The following is a 19,841-nucleotide window of genomic DNA, read 5'->3' as shown; positions in this document are numbered from 1 at the left end:
CTAACTTTTCCTGAAGTTCTTTGAAAACGCAGATCTCCATGAAAATTTCATTTCTCTATTGGGGAGTCTAAATTCGGTGAGAATGTATTCATTAAGAACTTAAATATACATAACAATGAAGAAATCATCAAACTTTATTGGCAGTTTTGAATAATATTCATGAAATGTAAACTCTGAAACAGAAAATCACCATCATTGAGGCCTTTACTGAGTGAATTGTCCCCCAGAGCTCTGGCAGAGACAGAGCTCTAACTGGCTAGCTAGTAAAAGCGCCAATGCGTGAGCCTGCCGCCAGCCTTTTAAAATAGATGGAGCTTTGTTTGATGATTTATTGTCTGATATAATACCTCATCCCCTAAAAAAAGAAAATAAATGATTTTTTAGTTATAAGTAATAAATAAGGTAACTTATTTTGGAAGTTAATAAGCTGTTTTGAAAAGCAAAGCCGAATGACAACTCACCAATGCTAGGTTACAAGACTCAGGGATTTATTTTCTGTGTAATTTGAATTATTCAATCACAGAATTGTGATATCTGTAGGGAAAACATGTGCATTCGAAATCGCACATGGTGGTAGTCATAATGGACCCCTATACATGCAACTGTTTCCCGACCGTTGCATTGATTTTTTTTCCGTACTTGGTACCATGTGTATGGAAATACGTGGTACAGAAAAAATAACGCAACGTCGGAATTTGAAACTGCGCTACTCGCTATTTTTAAGGATTATTCATTACTTTGAGGGTTGGATTTTGGATGATTTTTAAATGGTAAGCGGAGCTCGAGCATATTGAATTGTTATCACTCGGCAATAAGCATGATTTTTGGTGATTTCGAGGGCGATTTTAGGCATTTCCGCGCAGGTCAACGATCGCGAGGCGCGCTATTAATCGCGCTACCTAAAATGGATTAAGGCGCGCATGTAGCGCGGGATCGCTCTCGCGCGCCTTAAAATCGAATCCCTGCATAACCAATTTACTACGGCGCTTTCAGAGTGAAGTTTTTAGAACAGATTTCTGAAGTTTGTTAACTACTTTTCAAGATGAAAAATATGTGGAGGGTTTAAAGGGGAATGAAACCTTTGGAACAAGTAGGCTTGCGTGTCGAAACAAAAAAAAATCAAAGAATAAGAAGAAAGAAAAGTTGTTCACAAGTTACATCACACATCTTTGACGCATTGCCAATTGGAGAATCTCCATAGCATTAGTAATTGCAATATTCAAATGCTCATAATTTTCTCATTATTTGTCCGATTTTTCTCAAACTTTTGTTGATCTGTTTCTTTGATTTTTCTGTTTTTACACAAGCTATCTTGTTCCAAAGGTTTCATTCTTCTTTATGATTTCCCAGAAGGTCTGTCAAATATGATATGATCTGCTTTTAGTCATTGGATATAATTTTTCGTACATTCTCAATTCTATAGACCCTTTGTCATGTGGGGGAACACACAATTTGATAGCATTGTTGCCAAAAGTCAGTCGCAACTTGACTTTTAACTAGTGAAATGCATGTATCACAGACTTGCGTTTGATTTGTTTTTAATTGTGTATGCGCATCATGATCTGCACATATTTTACACTCTGCGCGCTGAGGTCACAATGGATGAACTGGTGATTAATCAGGTATGAGCTGATTTTTCTCCTAATCTGCACTAACTGCAGTTCCGATGTGTTATTTCATGAATAAACTGAAATTATTCCATGGACCATTTTTTTTAAATTCCTCTACAATTTCAAAATACTTTTCTCTGTAGTGCTGCAAAGTATGGTGAATATGACCCAGAGTTTGAAAATGGTAGAGCGGTTTGGAATTTTTCCTCACATAGATAAAGCTTTTGGCACGTTAGAGTGCTGATAGTTTGATAACAAGCACACAAACCCATATTTTTTTATGTTTGCTCCTCTTAGGTATACCTTCCTCTACAACTTTGCAAAGTTTGGTGAAAATGGCATGGGTTTTGAAAGTGCAGCACATGGACCCCATATTTTTGATATTTAGATGCCTTCAGAAAATATTCCTCTACAAATCTGGAAAGTTTGGTGAAAATGGCATTGATTTTGAATGTTTGGGAGCGAAATGTGGAACCATTTGCATTTTAGACGGTATTATTAGACTTTTGCATGTTTTGGCGCATTTTAGGTGATTTCAAGCCAACTTGCAATATTTTGGACACTTATAGTTTAAAAACGAGCACATGGATCCCATATTTTTAATATTTAAATGCCTTCAGAAAATATTCCTCTACAAATCTGGAGAGTATGATGAAAATGACATGGATTTTGGATGTTTGGGATTGAAATATGGAACCATTTGCATTTTAGAGGATTTTAAGAGACTTTTGCATGTTTTCGGCACATTTTAGGCGATTTTCATGCCAACTCGCAACATTTTTGATACTCATAGTTAAAAAATGAGCACATGGACCCTATATTTTTAACTTCCCTACATCTTCCATATACATTCCTCTACAGTTTAGCCGAATTTGATGAAAATGACATGGATTTTGTAAAAAGTGCAGCTTACAAAATACTTTTTAATTTTAAAATAGATTCACGCCTTTGAAGATTTTTTTTCCGAGTTTTTGCACCATTCTTGCCAAATGAGGGCGCTGCTGACTCCAAATAGATATTTTTACCAATTAAAAGACTTTCTCTTACTTTGGTATACATTTTGTTATATCTTGATAATTTGATGAAGTTTGGTGCGGTATCCACTGAGTAAAGATGATGTCATTCGTGAGGTCTGAGAGTGGCATAATTCTCTTGATTGCGCAAGATTGCATATCATTCAAATACGGCGACTTTGAAGTCCCGTAGAAAAAAAATAAGCACATGAAAAGGTCTATATGTTTTTTTTTCATTTTCATAATGCATAGATACCAAAGTAACTCTGCAAAATTTGGTGAAAAGGACATGGACTTCATTTTAGCTATGGAACGTCCTTAAATCCTAACTGAAAGAACCACTTTACCACTATGCTTCCAGAATGAAATTTAAGGACAGAATTATGAAGTGTATAAACTACTTTTAAGATTGAAAATATGGCAAGACGCATATTAAGCATATCCTCATTTAACATTAATAGGTGTAGGTTTAAGATTTCCCCAAAGGTCTCAAATTTTATTACATGATCTGCTTTTTGTCACTTGATGTAATCTTTCATGCATTCTCAATTTATTGGTAAACCCTTTATCATTGATCGCGTTGTTGTCAAATATATACATGTGGATCGCATCTAAATGGAATTCATGTGGGGCCCTTTGCAGAAAGAGTTTAAAGTTTTTATTACTCAGAGAGGAAGTGAATTGGAGAACTAACATAAAGAAAGATAATACTTTCGCAAAGTGGACATAAAAGTGAAAGATTTTAGGTAGTGAACTGAACATTTTGTAAACCAAACTTTCTTACTTCAAATGTACATATTAATTGATTTATTTAGTCAGTTGTATTTTTATTCATTTATTTATTAATCTATTCATTCTTCCATCATATTGAAAAAAAATTTATCTTATTATTTTTATCAATATTATTGTTATTATTATTTATTTATTTATTCATTTCTATTTATTATTTTTTATTTTTATTGTATTATGATGATGATTATTTTTTTTTTGGGGGGGGGCAAGGGTGCCAGTCACTATATTTTGTATGATACATGTAGTATGGGAAACTGAAAAGTTATTTTTTTTTGCACAGTGGGGGGGGGGCAAGGGTGCCAGTCACTATATTTTGTATGATACATGTAGTATGGGAAACTGAAAGGTTATTTTTTTTTGGGGGGGGGTGGGCTCAGTATGCCAGTCACAATAATTTTGTATGATGAGGTATTTTCGATATATTTTATTTAAATTTTGATATGGAAAACTGCACAGTGATGATATAAAGAACATACAGATATTTAGAAAATACTTGTTGGCCATTAAAAAATCTAGAGGGTATGAATTACCTTGACCTGTCTTACTTTTTTTGTCAACCTTTTTTTATTCTTAAAAGACTACAAAATGCCTTTGCTATTAAAAACACCTGGACTAATTATCATTTTACATCCCTCATTGAGAAAGGAGTAATTATATAATGAATGCAAATTTTGATAAAAGATACCACTCTGTAGATCGTAAAATTTGATATGAATACATTGATGATTACCATTCAACGAATCAATGATGATCGTACATCAATTCATCATTTAAATTAGGTTCTAAAGGAAGGGGCTGGAAGGTCATTAATACATCCAAATTATAATCCTATTCATTTAAACCCACATTTCAGAATTAATTTTTTCTGGAATAAGATGGAAGAGGGGAAGGGGTCATAATTTGGGGCCTTGTCAGTCATTATAAATTATTTTTTATGGTGGTCAGTTTTGATGTGAAAAATTACTGTGGATAATGAGCCCTTACTAATCAGCTTTGACCATTTTATAATAAAGTACATTTTTATTTTTGTGATTGCTCTCCATATCCATTTTGATTTGATTGAATGTGGTATATCCTCATGAAATTAATTAAACAAGTCAAGATTACAGAGACCACACCCCTCCACTGCAAAAAAGGGAAAAGATAAGTTTAAAACTTGTTAGTTGGGTAAAATTAATGTAAATCTTTTTCTCTGACATATAATCTAAATACCAATCCTCAAAAACGCATTTATCAGATTTTCTTGAGTCAGCATACATATACATGTAGTCCTCTTTGATAATACATTTGTATTCAAAGGCCTGGTCCCAGTGGTAGATGGACACAAAACATGCGTAAAGGACACATGGATGAGCAAAATTTTGGAGGTGGCTTCATCCGTTTTCATATGCTCCAGAAATGGACAAAATGTGCGAAAATTTGTGAAAATGGAACAGAAAAGAACAGACGTATGAAACACATGCAATGAGTACACAATGGATGCATAGCATTTTCCAACAATAACATTTTTTTTAACGTTTCGCATCCTCTTTGCATCTGTATTAAATGCACTGAGGTCGGGTCTTTAATTAAGTCATTATTCAGAGCATTTCTCATGTGCTATTGAGACTAAAAAAGAACTATACCGATGTTTGAATTTCATCAGATTTGTTTTTTTTCCCTAAATTGGCAATTTAATACGGCCCTTCTCCTGGGTTGGAAATGCATTTCGTGTTCTGTACATTCTAGGTGAAGTTCACAAATTTGTGATCACAGTTGGTATGATTCTAGCATTTAAAAATTTTATTGAATGGTGATCTTCATGTGTATGTGTTTTTAGCAGAGGTATAATTGTGCTCAAAGGTTAGTGAACCCTGGTCGGCTGTGCAAATCCTCCACTCGAGTTAAGGGTCTGAATGTGCAGCCTACCCATGCCTTGTGTAATGGAGGCCCTCTCGCTCATTTGTATGTGCTAGTCTGTGCGTGCAGACACACTTATTGATCAAACTTTCAATCAGGGTCTGTGCCTGCAGACTAAAGTGAACCCCACCACAAAAATGCAGAGTTTTGAATGAAGATAACCATGCAACAATGGTCGAGGAGCCCAGAGAAACAAACTTTATTGACTGCGATATTTTATCACCTGACTCCACAATTAAATATCTAAAACATGGCAGAACTTGAACACCATATGTTCATTTTGGTAGGGTTCTCTAACTTTTGAGCGCCACTGTATTTAATAGTATTCATTGTAATATGGAATGTGAGAAATATACTTGTTATTTTGCATTCTTTGTGTCAGTATTTGATGTGTATAGCATATTATCAAGATTTATGTATGCAATGAAATGAAGTAAACATCCCATTCCTCGGGACACGCCCTGTTATCGTTGCTTCTGATAGTTATCTGTTTCCTGTGGAAAAAAATATCATCTGCCTATTTTAAATTTGTCCTAATTACACAAACATATATTCAGTCTGGCATCAATTTAGAATACCACCACAATGAAGCGCTTACCACAATGAATTCTCTCGACTAGTCCTAATCAATCTTGATTTCTATTTCTTCTCCGTCTCTCTCTCTCCTTACTAAATTTATTTGTATTTTCTTTCAAAAGATTGATTAATGTCATATTTTCAGAGGTCTCCGTCTGATAGTGAATTTGACTTTTGTATGTAGCTCATCCCTCACCCGTTTCCCTGGCAAAGACTGGCTTTTTAACCCAATGGAGAGAGAAATGCACAAATTATCGGCATTGTCCCTGCATATCTCTTTGACCGAGTATTGGCGTCTCTATTCATGGACCCCAAGGAAAAAACGCTGAATAGAGAGCGAGCCCTCGGTGGTTAAGAGTCAGCCATCGACAAGACGAAGAAGCCCGACTGATGAATCACCTATTCAGCGTAACCTCATTTCTCTTTTCACTCATCTTCAAAAAAGGTCCCTCCAGAAGCCCCCCATTGAAGTCACTCTTAAATATTTATCTAATATGACATTTTATAAGAGCATGCCATAAAGGGGGGTATTCAACTTTTAACCCTCCTGATCATGTTGACTGCACCTCTGTAACACTTCTGCAGTTTGCCTCATAGCTGAGACTGTTATAGGAATGGGTATTGCCTGGGACCTGTGCATTTATTGGGGCTTCCATTATTTCTCTCTCCCCCAACCTGTAGGTGGAAGAACAAAAAAGTGTCGTTTCCAGGCAGGTTGTTGCTGGTTGTCATTTATTGGTAAAACCCATTTGTAATCAGAGATCATCCCTGATATCTGGATATCAATTACTAATTTTTATGATTGTATTATTCATAAATCATGTGTTGATACATCTCACTAGTCTTTTTACTGAGGAAGAGAATGCCTTTAACTATCATTTTATTACCAGCTGCTTATGATAGTTATAATGTGAGTACTTAGTCCATGCAAAATAAAGTATTCTCCCAACCCTGTTTTCACAATCTATTGCCTGATACTAACATTTCAGTGAATGGGGATATTGGGGGTTCTATTTTTTATTTTCCAGCTGATCCAGGGCTCATCTGAGCATTTCAGGGGTGAGATCGCCTGAAGCCTGTGTTTTTTCCCCTTATTCAGTCTGGCATCAATTCAGAATACCACATTTGTATAGGATTACTTAATAGGTGGTTTCAGACCGCCTCGAAGTTCGCCAGTTCCAGGTATTCTCTGATCGGGAAATTTACCCCGATCAGAAAATACCAGGTATTTTGGTAATGTGAAAGCAAACTACGCGTAATCTTCCCGAAAGAAAATACCCGCTATATAGTAGGTACTTGGCGAAATTACAAGAACTTTCGTGGGGATTTTTCCAAGGTCGCAGGTATTTTGGCGATGTGAAAGCAAATTACGGGAACTTTTATCCCAGCGTGTCGTTGGGCGCGGCGGCGTGGGTGGCTGCTGGGCTAGTGATTTTGAATCTCCCGCCTTGCCTGCTTATCAGACCACACTGCGCATGCTCGTAACTTCGGGAACTTATCCCGAAGGATGTGTTTCGGGGCGGTGTGAATGCAGGAATAATTAACGGGTATATTTTAGCCTTAAAAAGTTCTCGTAATTTAACGGGGATTCTTGTGATCGAGGCGGTTTGAAACCGCCTATTATGTTCGTTTTGGGAGGGGGATATGTGCCCCCCCCCCCAATGATGAATTCCATACACCAGCTTGCAGGAAAGGGTCAGCACACCCCCTCCCTCCCCTTACATTGACACCTCAAGAAAACACACAGGTGCATGTATATTGTAATATTATTTAGTGGAAATTTTAGATTTGTAATTTTGCATACATACAGTGTAACATAGCTCTTTTCATTTGAAACTTTTATTTGAATGAAGAGAATAACTTGAAAGCAACCAAGTGAACCGGACTATTAACAATATGGTTATATGTTATTGTAAATAAAAAAAATTGTTCCAGTCCCTGAACTTAACTGTTTTTTTTTTTTTCGTTTTCGAAATAGGCATATTTTGCGTAGGCCCCTTTTCTATAGAATTTCAAAAACACCCTGCCACAATGATAGAGAATGATTTTTAGTTGGCTCATATAGGCCTATCCCTGGTATTGTGTAATCACCAATGCAGCTACAATTGATTGCAGTCCGATAATGCTTACAAAGGATTCATGTGAATGAATCCTACTCTTCCTATCCCTGTTGAAATTTAGTTAGAAATCTGGGTACAGTCATTTGTATTTGCCATGGTCACAGTCGGTTGATAGCCCCATACAGGGGGTCAATTGTCAGTCCATTAGATTCATTGCTTTTCAAACTTGTATAGCCCCATCATTGTTGAGTTTGGTACAGTCCTTCCACCCCACCTGTGCAATGCGCCAGCAGTGCCCACTTCCTTCTTTATAGAAATGCATGCATTTGTAATAATTTATCTGCAAGTAATGCACTAAGAGCTGCGTAAAGAAGCCATAGTTACTAGCAGGAGTGCTGACTGGTGCCTGGATTTTAGGGGGGGATGCTAGACAACCTCAGCATCATTTACATCATATTCTCAATCAAATTCAAGAGCTGAAACCTGATGTGCTAGGTCTTTGGTATTAAAAAAAAAGTTACACACCCACAGCACTCCATAACCTTTTGTTCTCTTCTTTTATTTTTTTTTCCACCTCTTTCATTTTCATTCACTATTCACTACAAATATGTTTTTTATCAAAACAATTAAGTTAGAATTAGTTCTATGTTCTCACATTTTCTTGTAATTATGCCCTTTGTAGAAGCAATTTTTTGTTTAATATCTTCACTGCAGTTAAAGTGTTTTTTTTTTCTTCTCTCTCTGAAATTGTCAATATTTGGGTTAAGTCTTGTCTTATAATCCAAGCAACTCATTTTGAAGCCATAAAAAAACATTTTTGAGGGTTAATATATATATTTATTAATTATAATTGGCATCCCTGTTTAATTCTCCTTGTGCGAAGCCGGCAAAGTATCAAAAGATTTGACATATATTTTGTCAATCTGAACATAATACAATGATCCTCAAGTATGTTGAGGTTTATGTGTCTATACAAAAGAATGAGATCCTCACTAATGGATGAGTAAACAAATTGAATAACTATTAGAACATAGATGTTCAAAAGTCTGCAGGCGTTATCAAGCTGACATCAAAAGTCATGGTAGGAATCAAATTTCCTGGGGAAAAAATGTTTGCAAGAATTCTGATCCTATTTCTGTTCATTTATTTCAGAAAAAAAAATGTTCTCATGATGTGCACCTGCCATGCTTATATGCATTCATTCAGGCACATTTTGAACATTTAATGTTAGAACTTTGGATTTGGTGCCTTCTGTACTTTAGAAATATGCATTTATATTTAACAAAAGAAAATAAAAAATTTTAATAACAAAAAAATTGAGGTAATTCTCGGGAATAGCGGGAAGGGAATGGGAAAGGGCAGGAAGAATCCCCCCTTCATTCTGAGAGTATTATGAACACTTTAATAGTGTGATGTACAAGTTGCATGTTTCATGTAAATTGTGTTATTCATAGTTCAAGAATGCCTAAAACAAAGAAACAGGGCTATTGGTTAATATTAAAAGTGGCATAAGACAATAGCAATGGGGCATCTTTCATGAAACTTCCTCCTCCATTTCTCTCACAAATTTGATCATGGCCAATAAAATGTTCTATTTCAGTAGCTTATAAAGTAATCTCCAATCATATATTATTGGTAGTGAGTTTTAAGGAACATGGACTGTGTGTATAAACATCACATTAAAGATAAATACCAGTTGTGGTAAAAACCTCAAAATGAGTTCGAACATACTCCAATAAAATGACCACTCAAGTGTTTGTATACATGCATATAAATAAAGAATATGTGTGAATTGGCTTTAGGAAAAAACGTAATTGCTGAGAAATGAGCAAAATAAGCATGGAATTCCATAAAATGTTGGGTATTTTTCAGAGCAATACACTGTCCCACATTTGCCCTTTTTGTGTTTATCATCGGAACTATCGGTTGTTCTTTCACAAACATTTGATTTCAATGAACCAGATCTATATCTATGGTAATATTTTAATTAATCTTGATTTTAAAGACTTTCACATGAAATAATTGTTTCAATTACTTTCTTTTACATTTAATGCCTGAATCTATAGATTTAGGCACTCCAATATTAGGCATGCAATCACAGCAATTCTCAATAAAAGGAGAAGACTTCTCCAAGATCCGAGATTGTAGTTGAGAGTTAAGAGGGGATTAGAGATCTCGGCTTTCCAAATGAGTTGGATTCGTAAAAGTGGGTGATAAAGAAAAGAAGAGAATTGTGGCAAATCAAGTGAATGGACCCCAAAACACGGTTGCAGCTATTAACATTCTATGACGGTCACCACTTTGTAGGTTTACCGCTTGAATATCTATTCTCTGTCTAATTGATTTGCAACCTTTAGAATGCAGTAAGAAAAGTTTTTAGGGTGCTATTGATAAAGGGGTCAACAGCCGTGGTGTACTGCCGCCGAGATTTTTAAAAAAGAAGATGTCAATTTATGGTTCTTAGCTCTAAAGGCCTTGACGTCTTTGGAAAATCGTGTTGCACAAGGATGAGTTTATGCTATGGGAGGTGTCATTTTGCAAAAGAGATTGCTCAATCTATTAGTGGTTTTTGCAAGCTGCATTGACCGATTATGCTATTTTGGATAGAGATTATCAATATGCCAGTGAACCGTTGAATAATTTGAAAGATTTGCGAATAATGGGAACGTGAAGTGTGTGGTCCACCCAATCAATGCCTTTATTTCAGGTGAAGACCCGTTTAATGCCATACTTTTTTTTTAGTGGCTTACAGTTTTACATGAGCATAGTAATGAGGTCATTAACATTTGTTATCCTCACAAATAAAAGAAGATTTAATGATGTAGTATTGTGATTGATAGATATCAGAAAATATAATACTTGTTTGTTTAAAATACAGTATGAGCTTTATAATAGGAAGTGATTCAGAAATCTGATTTTTTTGCCCCATAATATGATCTAAAGTATGAAGGTTTTGTTTTAGATTTCAGAGCAGTGGTGTCTGTGCAACATGACAAAATGATACACAAAAGACGTTGTTTTTTTTTTTGAAATAATTTATTAACATTTTGATCAAACTTTTTATTCATTCCTATCTCTCCCTCCTCCTCCTCCTTCTTCTCTTCCTCCCTTTGTCCTCCTCCTTCTTCTCCACCTTCTCTTCCTCCTCCTTCCCCTCCTTCTTCTCCTCCTCCTTATTCTCCTCCACCTCCTTCTCCTTCTTCTCCTCCTTCTCCTCTCCTCCTCCTCCTCCTCTACCTCCTCTTCCTCCTCCTTCCCATCCTCCTTCTCCTCCTCCTCCTTCTCCTCCTACATTTCCTCCTCCTACATTTCCTCCTCTTTCTCATTCTGCCTTTCCTTCTCTATCTATATCTTTGTCTCTTTTTCGTTTTCTTTGTCTTTTTCCTTCTAGGAATCTGATATGTGTCGTTTTCTACTCATAGCTGGGAAACCATTGAATGAACCCGTAGAAAGAGAAGGTAAGATTTATTAAGTTTTCTGCCTGGAAACTGTTTCATGAAGGTGTTTGCAAAGTTACAAACAGCATTATGAAACAACAGAAATATGGCAACCGTTACTTCATTCCATGACAAGTTCACCCAACAAAAAGTTGATTTGAATGAAAAGAGAAAAATCCAACAAGCATGAAAATTTCATCAAAATCTTATGTAAAATAAGAAAGTTATGACATTTTTCGCTTAATTTCATTGAAACAGTTATATGCACATCGTGGTTGGTATGCAAAGGAGGGATCTGATGACATCACTCACTCACTTTTTCTTTTGTATGTTATTATATGAAATATGAAATATTTTTATTTTCTCCTGATTGTCCTGTGAAACAAAATTTTATTTCTCCCTGAACATGTGGATTTACCATTGTTAAACATTTTATGGTTCAGTCATCTTGGTCCTTATTTTCAAATATGTAAAAATTGAAACATTGTATATTTCAAACAATAAAATACAAAAGAAATAGTGAGTGACGGATATCATCGATTCTCTCATTTGCATGTGACTAAATTGTGCATATAAGTATTTTGTGAGAAATAACCGAAACTTCAAAATGTCCTAACTTTCTTACTTTACATCCAATTTGATGCTATTTTCAGCATTGTTTGTTTGATTTTTCTCTATTGATTCAGATCAACATTCATCTGAGGTGGACTTGACCTTAAAGTATTTTAGTCACATTATTGAAATTGAAACATTCAGATGTTGATAACACATACAACGCATTTATAGTGTGAAGTATAATTTCGTCAACAGTAGAAAAAATAATGTCTTGTCTTGCCCATCCCCATGTGATATTTATTTTGTAAATACTTTGTTTTGTTTTGTTAAGTTGAGTTTTTTTTATGAGAAACAAAAAATAAAAAAAAGTGTAAATGTATTATACCAGATAATATACAGTATAAAACAGAAATACACACAGACACATTTTTTAGAGGTGCCATTCATTTGAGCCTTATTTTTATTTGCATAATCTTACTATCCTTGAGAGAAATTTTTAACCAGCCGTGCTACAACCTCAGCTTACCATTCCAGCTATTTTATTTTTGAGCTACATTGTCAGTCATTGAAGATCATTGATGATACCCAACCATTATTTTGCAACAAACGAAAGGCAAAAGAACGGTCAGTTAATTTGACATTTTAACTGACACGATTGCAAGGATTTTGATGACATCATACGCAACCAAGAAATCAAACATGCCTTATTGTTGTAGGAATTCTTTGATCCTTATCTCTCTGTAGATCAACATCAAGATTATATATAGGCACCAGTGCTTTCTTGGTCATTGGGTGGAGTAATTTCATGCAACTATCAGATATTACCCAAAACCACACATTCTTATTTTTAAATAAATTTACACTCTCAGTAGATATTGGCATTGATAAGAAGAGGGTGTAAAAAATAGTCACTATCCAAGTCCTTTGTAAGCGGATATGGTCATAATTATCATTATTATTGTTATTATTATTGTTCTCATTATTATTGTATTTGTTATTCTTATTATTACCATTCATCGATGTGTAATGCAAAATTACTATATGAATTATACAGTTCTCTATAAAGATAAAGTAATGATTTGATTTTCATAGTGAATGAGAATTAAATTCAAAGATTAGAAACCTACTCGTGTATCGTACCTGCCATTGCAGGGGAAAAGTACCCAGGGCTCGAGTAATTTCACCCCCCCCCCCCATCCCGAATTTCTCAAAAGAGCCCCGAAAATCCCCCATTCAGTGCAAAGTTAAAGCTTATCCAATGTAGCAGAAGGTTGTTTAAAGGAAGTCCCCTTTTTTGCTGTTGAAAATGCACTTAATAGAATGCAGATTTGTTTTTAGATTTCTTACAAAAAAGTGCGTTAAGAGAGAATTTGAATAATGATTTAATGTCCTTGTTGCTCTGAATATATATATATATCTACCCTGAACTTGGCTTTAGCAGTTCAAGGATAATATTTGTAATTGCATTATAATTCTCCCCAAACTAAAAGCAAGGTGAATTTGTTCCCACATATCAATGTTTGTTTTCTCTTATCAGTTGCGATCTTGAGAATTACATTTTCCTTAAATTTCAATCAGTCTGTGATTTCCATCCTTCAACTTGGGTAATACATCACTGCTTTATAGGCCTATGTATTTCATGGCTATTTATTGTGTTGTAATTTTTGCTGCACTTCTTTGATTCTTAACAAATTCCTATAGGATTACAATTACAGTTTTGTTCAAGTCCCCTTGCGAATGGTAAAATGAGGAGAGGATTTAAGCCAAAAAACTTCATACATAACTGATTAATTTGAAAGAGTCATCAAACACTGAAATGTGATATATAAGTTATAAATTTGTATAAGACTCCAAAAACATACCATGTAGTACTACTGCATGTATTTAGGTCACTAACAGATACATTAATATCTTTTCTGAATTGAGGATGATTGATAACACTTGTTATTCTATAGGCATGACTTAAATGCGTGGAAATATCTGCCTTGGGCTTATTTCAATATGACATAATTTTCGTGAGTTCATGGGCTGAATTTGTTGCATGAAACACACATTCTAAAAGAAAATGAATGATTGTGACTGCTGTTTAAAGGACAAGTCCACCCCAACAAAAACTTGATTTGAATAAAAAGAGAAAAATTCAACAAGCATAACACTGAAAATTTCATCAAAATCGGGTGTAAAATAAGAAAGTTATGGCATTTTAAAGTTTCGCTTATTTTCAACAAAATAGTTATATGAACGAGCCAGTTACATCCAAATGAGAGAGTTGATGACATCACTCACTCACTATTTCTTTTGTATTTTATTATATGAAATATGAAATATTTTTATTTTCTCGTCATTGTCATGTGAAATGAAGTTTCCTCCCTGAACACGTGGAATTCCATTATTTTAACATTTTGTGCTTCAGGCAAGGAGGTCCTAATCGTCAAATTCGTAAAAATTGAAATATTGTATAATTCAAACAATAAAAATCAAAAGAAATAGTGAGTGAGTGACATCATCGACTCTCTCATTTGGATATAACTGGCTCGTTCATATAACTATTTTGTTGAAAATAAGCGAAACTTTGAAATGTCATAACTTTCTTATTTTACATCCGATTTTGATGAAATTTTCAGCATTGTGCTTGTCTGATTTTTCTCTATTGATTCAAATCAACATTTTTCTGAGGTGGACTTGACCTTTAAAGCTTAACTACACTGGTTTTGATAAGACCTAAAAGGATTGACTACATTTTTAAAAGTTTTTTTATAGCTTTCAGCGAATAGCAAGAAAAAAGGAAAATCTCTAGTACAGTATCATCTAACATGCCAATTTTACAGAAGTGTGCTGAACATTGGTGGTCTGTTTTTGTAAAAATTCAAATAATCAAATTTTTTTGTTTTCTTTAAAAAGTATGGAATATGAAAGTTGAATGACAAGTATGGATAATTATATAATATTGACTGGCCTTGAGGGGAACATCAAATATATTGCCAGCAAATGAATCATATTGGCCCGAGTCTTTAGACGAGGGCAATATGGGTCATTTAAGGGCAATATATTTGATGTTCCCGAAAGAAGAGCCAGTCAATATTTTATTATCATCCAAATCAGATATCTAGAGCAAAAATCATGATAATGGGGATATTTCTTTTAAAAATAGAGTTCTGTTGTGTCATGTTAATATCGGTCTAGGCTCTGCACTTTACCATTATGACGTACTTGCAAGCGCTCGGATTCAGCGTTGTCTTTATTATGACGTATATTGTTGGTGGGCGGATCCTTATGAAGCGTATCTCTTTATACACATCCACAAATTCCCGGATGTGAGACCAGGGAAAATACAAAGGTATATTTTGCTTCGTCTCTGCATGCAAAGTAAATACGCGCACTGAGACCGAGGAAAATACAAACAATATACCTACCCTTCCCGATATTCAGAAAATGTAGGGCAATACGGTTTTGTAAATGACCAGCTCAGATGTCTGATACGGGTGATAATGGTATAGATTACACCTTTAAAGTTGAATGCTAGTGTGGATAATGGTATACAGATAGTTAATGTCTTTAGAGGATCTAGCAAAAACTGTAGGTAATGAAGAGATATAGAATAGTAACTCTTTTCCCCGAAACCAACTCTCAATTAATTTACTATACCCGAGGATTGCTTGGGATTGGGAAATAAACTAAATCGTGGCAAAAGTCATTTTTTCCACTCTCAGATTTTGTAGTGGAAACTATGCCTTTAAGATGTTTTGTAGAAGTCAAATGCAATCCAACAAACTTAATGTAAGGGATATGATATGAAATATGCCTTTAAAGTTGAATGTCATTGGATAATGTCATAGATAATGTATTGTCAGGTAAGTGGATGCAATGGATTTGGAAAGAGTTAATGAGAGGGCTGCATATTCCTGAAGTAACTAATCATTGTATAGGGTGCTCCAGCAAAATGAGAAAGCAATACCTGTACACATTATCCCCATAACTATAATCTAAGCAACTTAAAAAGTCTTGGTGTATCCAGACTGCCTCTGAAGTTCGTCAGTTCCAGGTATTCTCTGATCGGGAAATCTCCCCTGATCTACCCCGATCAGAAAATACCAGGTAATTTTGGCCGTGTGAAAGAAAATTACGTGTATTATCCCTGAAAGAAGATATGTGCTTAATAGTAGGTACATAATTACAAGAACTTTCGTGGGGATTTTTCCAAGGTCGCCGGTATTTTGGCAGTGTGAAAGCAAATTACAAAAACTTTCTAAGACAGTGTGTAGTTTGGAGCAGGCGCTGTGGTTGGCTGCTGAGCTAGCCATTCTGAATCTCACTTATTGGACCATCCTGCACATGCTCATATTTTTGGGAACTTTAAAAGGGTGTCCTTCCGGTTGGTATGAATATGGAAAATAATTATCGGGAATTTTAAGGCCTCTGGGGATCGAGGCGGTCTGAACTCTGAATACGTTCTAATGGTATTTGCCTTTTCTGGGCCCTGCAACAGAATTCTTAGTCGATCATAAGCTGGATTTGTATGTCTGATTGTATTGACAAGTGTGTGTGTGTGTGTGATTGATCTTAGAAATCAGCACTAATGATCAACTGCCAAGTTAAAGGATACAGAGCCCTGACGATAGAATTAAAAAAACTTGAAACACAAATGCACAAAAAAAATCACAAAATGTTGATTTGCTATCTAACACAGTGTATACGCCTTCCAAATGTCAAAGGCACGTGACGAGGACCCCCCCCCCCTTCCAATGAGAACACCTTATCAAATTTTCCGATGATGTCACTTTAGCATACAGTTTCTAGATTACAAATTATGGCAATTCTTTACTTCAGATTTATTAGAATCTTTCACACCTTGTTACAAAACAGGGTGCTTAAGACCCCTATTCTACACATTTTTCCTTGAACACCCTATATTATGACATATATTTAGAAGGTCCCAGTTAGTGAATACATGTAGGCTTACAACTTAATACAACAATACGGCAGTTTCAAGTTATCGCATTGTTTGCTTTTGTACAATTACAATTGATTTGAATTCATGGTAGGTAGCCTAGATTGAGCCCTTGAGAACGCCAAGTTTTTTTCTAGAACATCCTATACCATGGTGCCGCTCTGGCTAGTCCATGAGACAAGCCAATATGTGAAATAGATTGATGCCGTGTCATCATCATCATGGTGAAATAGGTTATACCATTGTTACTCTTGCTCCCCTATGACAAAGGGGTTTCCTAACATGCCTGTTTTACCTCTCGATCTCTGGACTAATCCTCTGTTAAGTATTTTTGGTTCCATTTTGAGACTGCGCTAGAATAGTCCGCTTCAAAATAGTCTTCATTGTGCAGTAAAACGCATGTTCAGTAATTCACAGCACATAAGCGCTTCTATTGCGAGGAGCCTCTCTCTCTCTTTCTATATTCTCTTGTCTCCCTTGTGTCTTTCTGTTTCTCACTATCTCTTTGACGCGTTGCATCATTAATTTTGGCCGACAAGTTGTCAGACCTGACAACTTCACCTGATTTTTGATTGGCTGAGAAGCACTGTCTCTATGGTAAATGTGAGATACTAAAATGGAACTTGGACAAAATGTCTCTCAAGTTCTTTTATGAAACGCTCCTCTTTTTTTATAATAATAGTATAATGATGATAATATTATTGATGGTGATGATGATTGTGGTGATGATGATAATGGTGATGATGATGGTGATGATGATATTGATGATGATGATATTGATGATGATTATAATGATGATGGTGATAATGATGATGGTGATGATGATGATGATGATGATGATTATAATGATGATGGTGATGATGATGATGATGATGTAAGTAATGGCTTCTTAATCTGAGATACACTTTTAATAATTGTGATCTATTTTCAACTGCAAATTGTGTCAGTTAGCCGAATGTTGCTTCAAAAACTGTACTAAAAATATATATCAAGATATAGCTTTCTGAAGCACACCTCAGAAAGCCAAACCAATTAATAATTTGGATTGATCTCGGCACACCTTTCAAGCATTCCCACTGACTCAGTTGAGGCCCAACAAGAAGTCATTAGCTTCCACTATGACACAGCTCTTAATTATTTCTTGTCACTTCATTTCTGCTTCATTAGTGACACTACTTGATGGCCTCTTTGGAGGATGACACATCTAATGATACAGGCATATTGAACAATTCCGGGCTGGTTGAATGCCGCTGGTAGCCATTACCTATGAAGGCATCAGAGAAATTTATAGAAAACCTACTGAATATATGAAAATTCAAAGGAGCGCACACACACTCTCATGAATAAAACCAAAATATGACATAAAACCCTCTGTCCTCTGATCTGCAGACACAAACAATCACATTTTCTTCAGTAGCCAGGATGCTGCAGTAGTAGTAGTATAAGGAGTAATAGTAGTAGTAGTAGTAGTAGTAGTAGTAGTAGAAGTAGTACATGTAGTAGTAGTAGTAGTAGTAGTAGTAATAGTAGTAGCAGTAGTAGTAGTAGTAGTAGTAGTAGAAGTAGTAGTAGTAGTAGTAGTAGTAGTAGTAGTAGTAGTAGTAGTAGTAGTAGTAGTAGTAGTAGTAGTAGTAGTAGTAGTAGTAGTAGTAGTAGTAGTAGTAGTAGTAGTAGTAGTAGTAGTAGTAGTAGTAGTAGTAGTAGTAGTAGTAGTAGTAGTAGTAGTAGTAGTAGTAGTAGTAGTAGTAGTAGTAGTAGTAGTAGTAGTAGTAGTAGTAGTAGTAGTAGTAGTAGTAGTAGTAGTAGTAGTAGTAGTAGTAGTAGTAGTAGTAGTAGTAGCATTAGCAGTAGTAGCATTAGCAGTAGTAGTAGTCTCAGCAGCAACAGTGGCAGAAATTGAGGTTTGAAAACCATGGTAAATAGTTTATTTTACCAGTGGACATTTATATCAAAAACCTGTCAAAAGCTTTGGTAATGGGTCAGTAAGTGAACTTATATTTAAGTATCATCGAAGATTGTGGTATCAACATTGAAATCTCAACCAAGGTTAAGTTTTGGAAATGTTATAACTTTGACATTAAATAGACTTATTGCATGAAACTTGGACATAATGGTAATCAAGTATCATTGATCATTTTGCACAAGTCTCAAGTTAAAAGGTCATTTTATAGTGTTTATAAACTTAGTATTTTATTATCATGTACATGTATGAAGAGTGTTTTTGTTCATCTTGGTTAATTTCAAAGTCACTGAATTAGTCATTCTATTAGTTTTTTAAAGGGGACCAATTGTTGATGACACAAATTTCATGGAGTCGGCCAAGTTTTGTGCAAAACGACAATGGTGGTGTTGCAAGCCTGAATAGCAAAACTAAGACCCGTTTCTTTGGCCATGTTTTCATTTATACATTCTTGGGTAATATGCCAGAGATAGTTAATTAGGTTTTAGTGTCTGTGTCAAAGATGAGAACTGAGAAGAAAAGAGAAGAGAGAGAGCAGATCATTTGGAAGTCAATGTTCCATGAAATGATGAGAAAATTCACTCATCATTCTCATAAATAATAGATCAAAGGGAATTGGATGGGGTGTGCAAAGTTCAAGGTAAAACAGGTTTACACTTTGGTCTTTCTATAAGAATAGATAGTAAGGTTGATAACACTTCCCCAGCCCAATTGGTTTTGTAATGATTTTTTTATTTACAGAAATTTCACTTATAGTCGTGGGAGAGTTGTCAATGTTGAAACTATTGGCGCTTTATAATACCCCTTTCAAACTGGCCTCTTCATTTTTCCCCGGCGAACTTCTCCGGCACGCATTCCTCACTTCCTTGGCAAAGAAAAAATGTACCCTTTTGCACAATAATAATAATAATAACGTTTTATTTACCCAGGGTAGCCACTTCAATCATAAGACTGCTCTTCCAGCGGGTCCTGCATAATATAATATGTTATT

At 35.2% G+C, this 19,841-nt stretch overlaps 1 protein-coding gene across 2 annotated transcripts in view; it reads left to right on the top strand.

Annotated features, from left to right (window-relative positions):
• LOC121407164 (pirin-like) overlaps positions 1-19,841 on the top strand; it is an 84,361-nt gene that overhangs the window by 47,442 nt on the left and 17,078 nt on the right. For both annotated transcript variants that reach the window (XM_041598115.1, XM_041598123.1), the window contains exon 8: positions 11,342-11,408. In XM_041598115.1, coding sequence (XP_041454049.1) covers positions 11,342-11,408 — 67 coding nt within the window. The remainder of the gene's footprint in view (positions 1-11,341; positions 11,409-19,841) is intronic.

The sequence above is a fragment of the Lytechinus variegatus genome, chromosome 1, assembly GCF_018143015.1.
Source record: "Lytechinus variegatus isolate NC3 chromosome 1, Lvar_3.0, whole genome shotgun sequence".
Classification (NCBI taxonomy): Eukaryota; Metazoa; Echinodermata; class Echinoidea; order Temnopleuroida; family Toxopneustidae; genus Lytechinus; species Lytechinus variegatus.
This window is presented reverse-complemented; position numbering and strand designations above follow the sequence as displayed.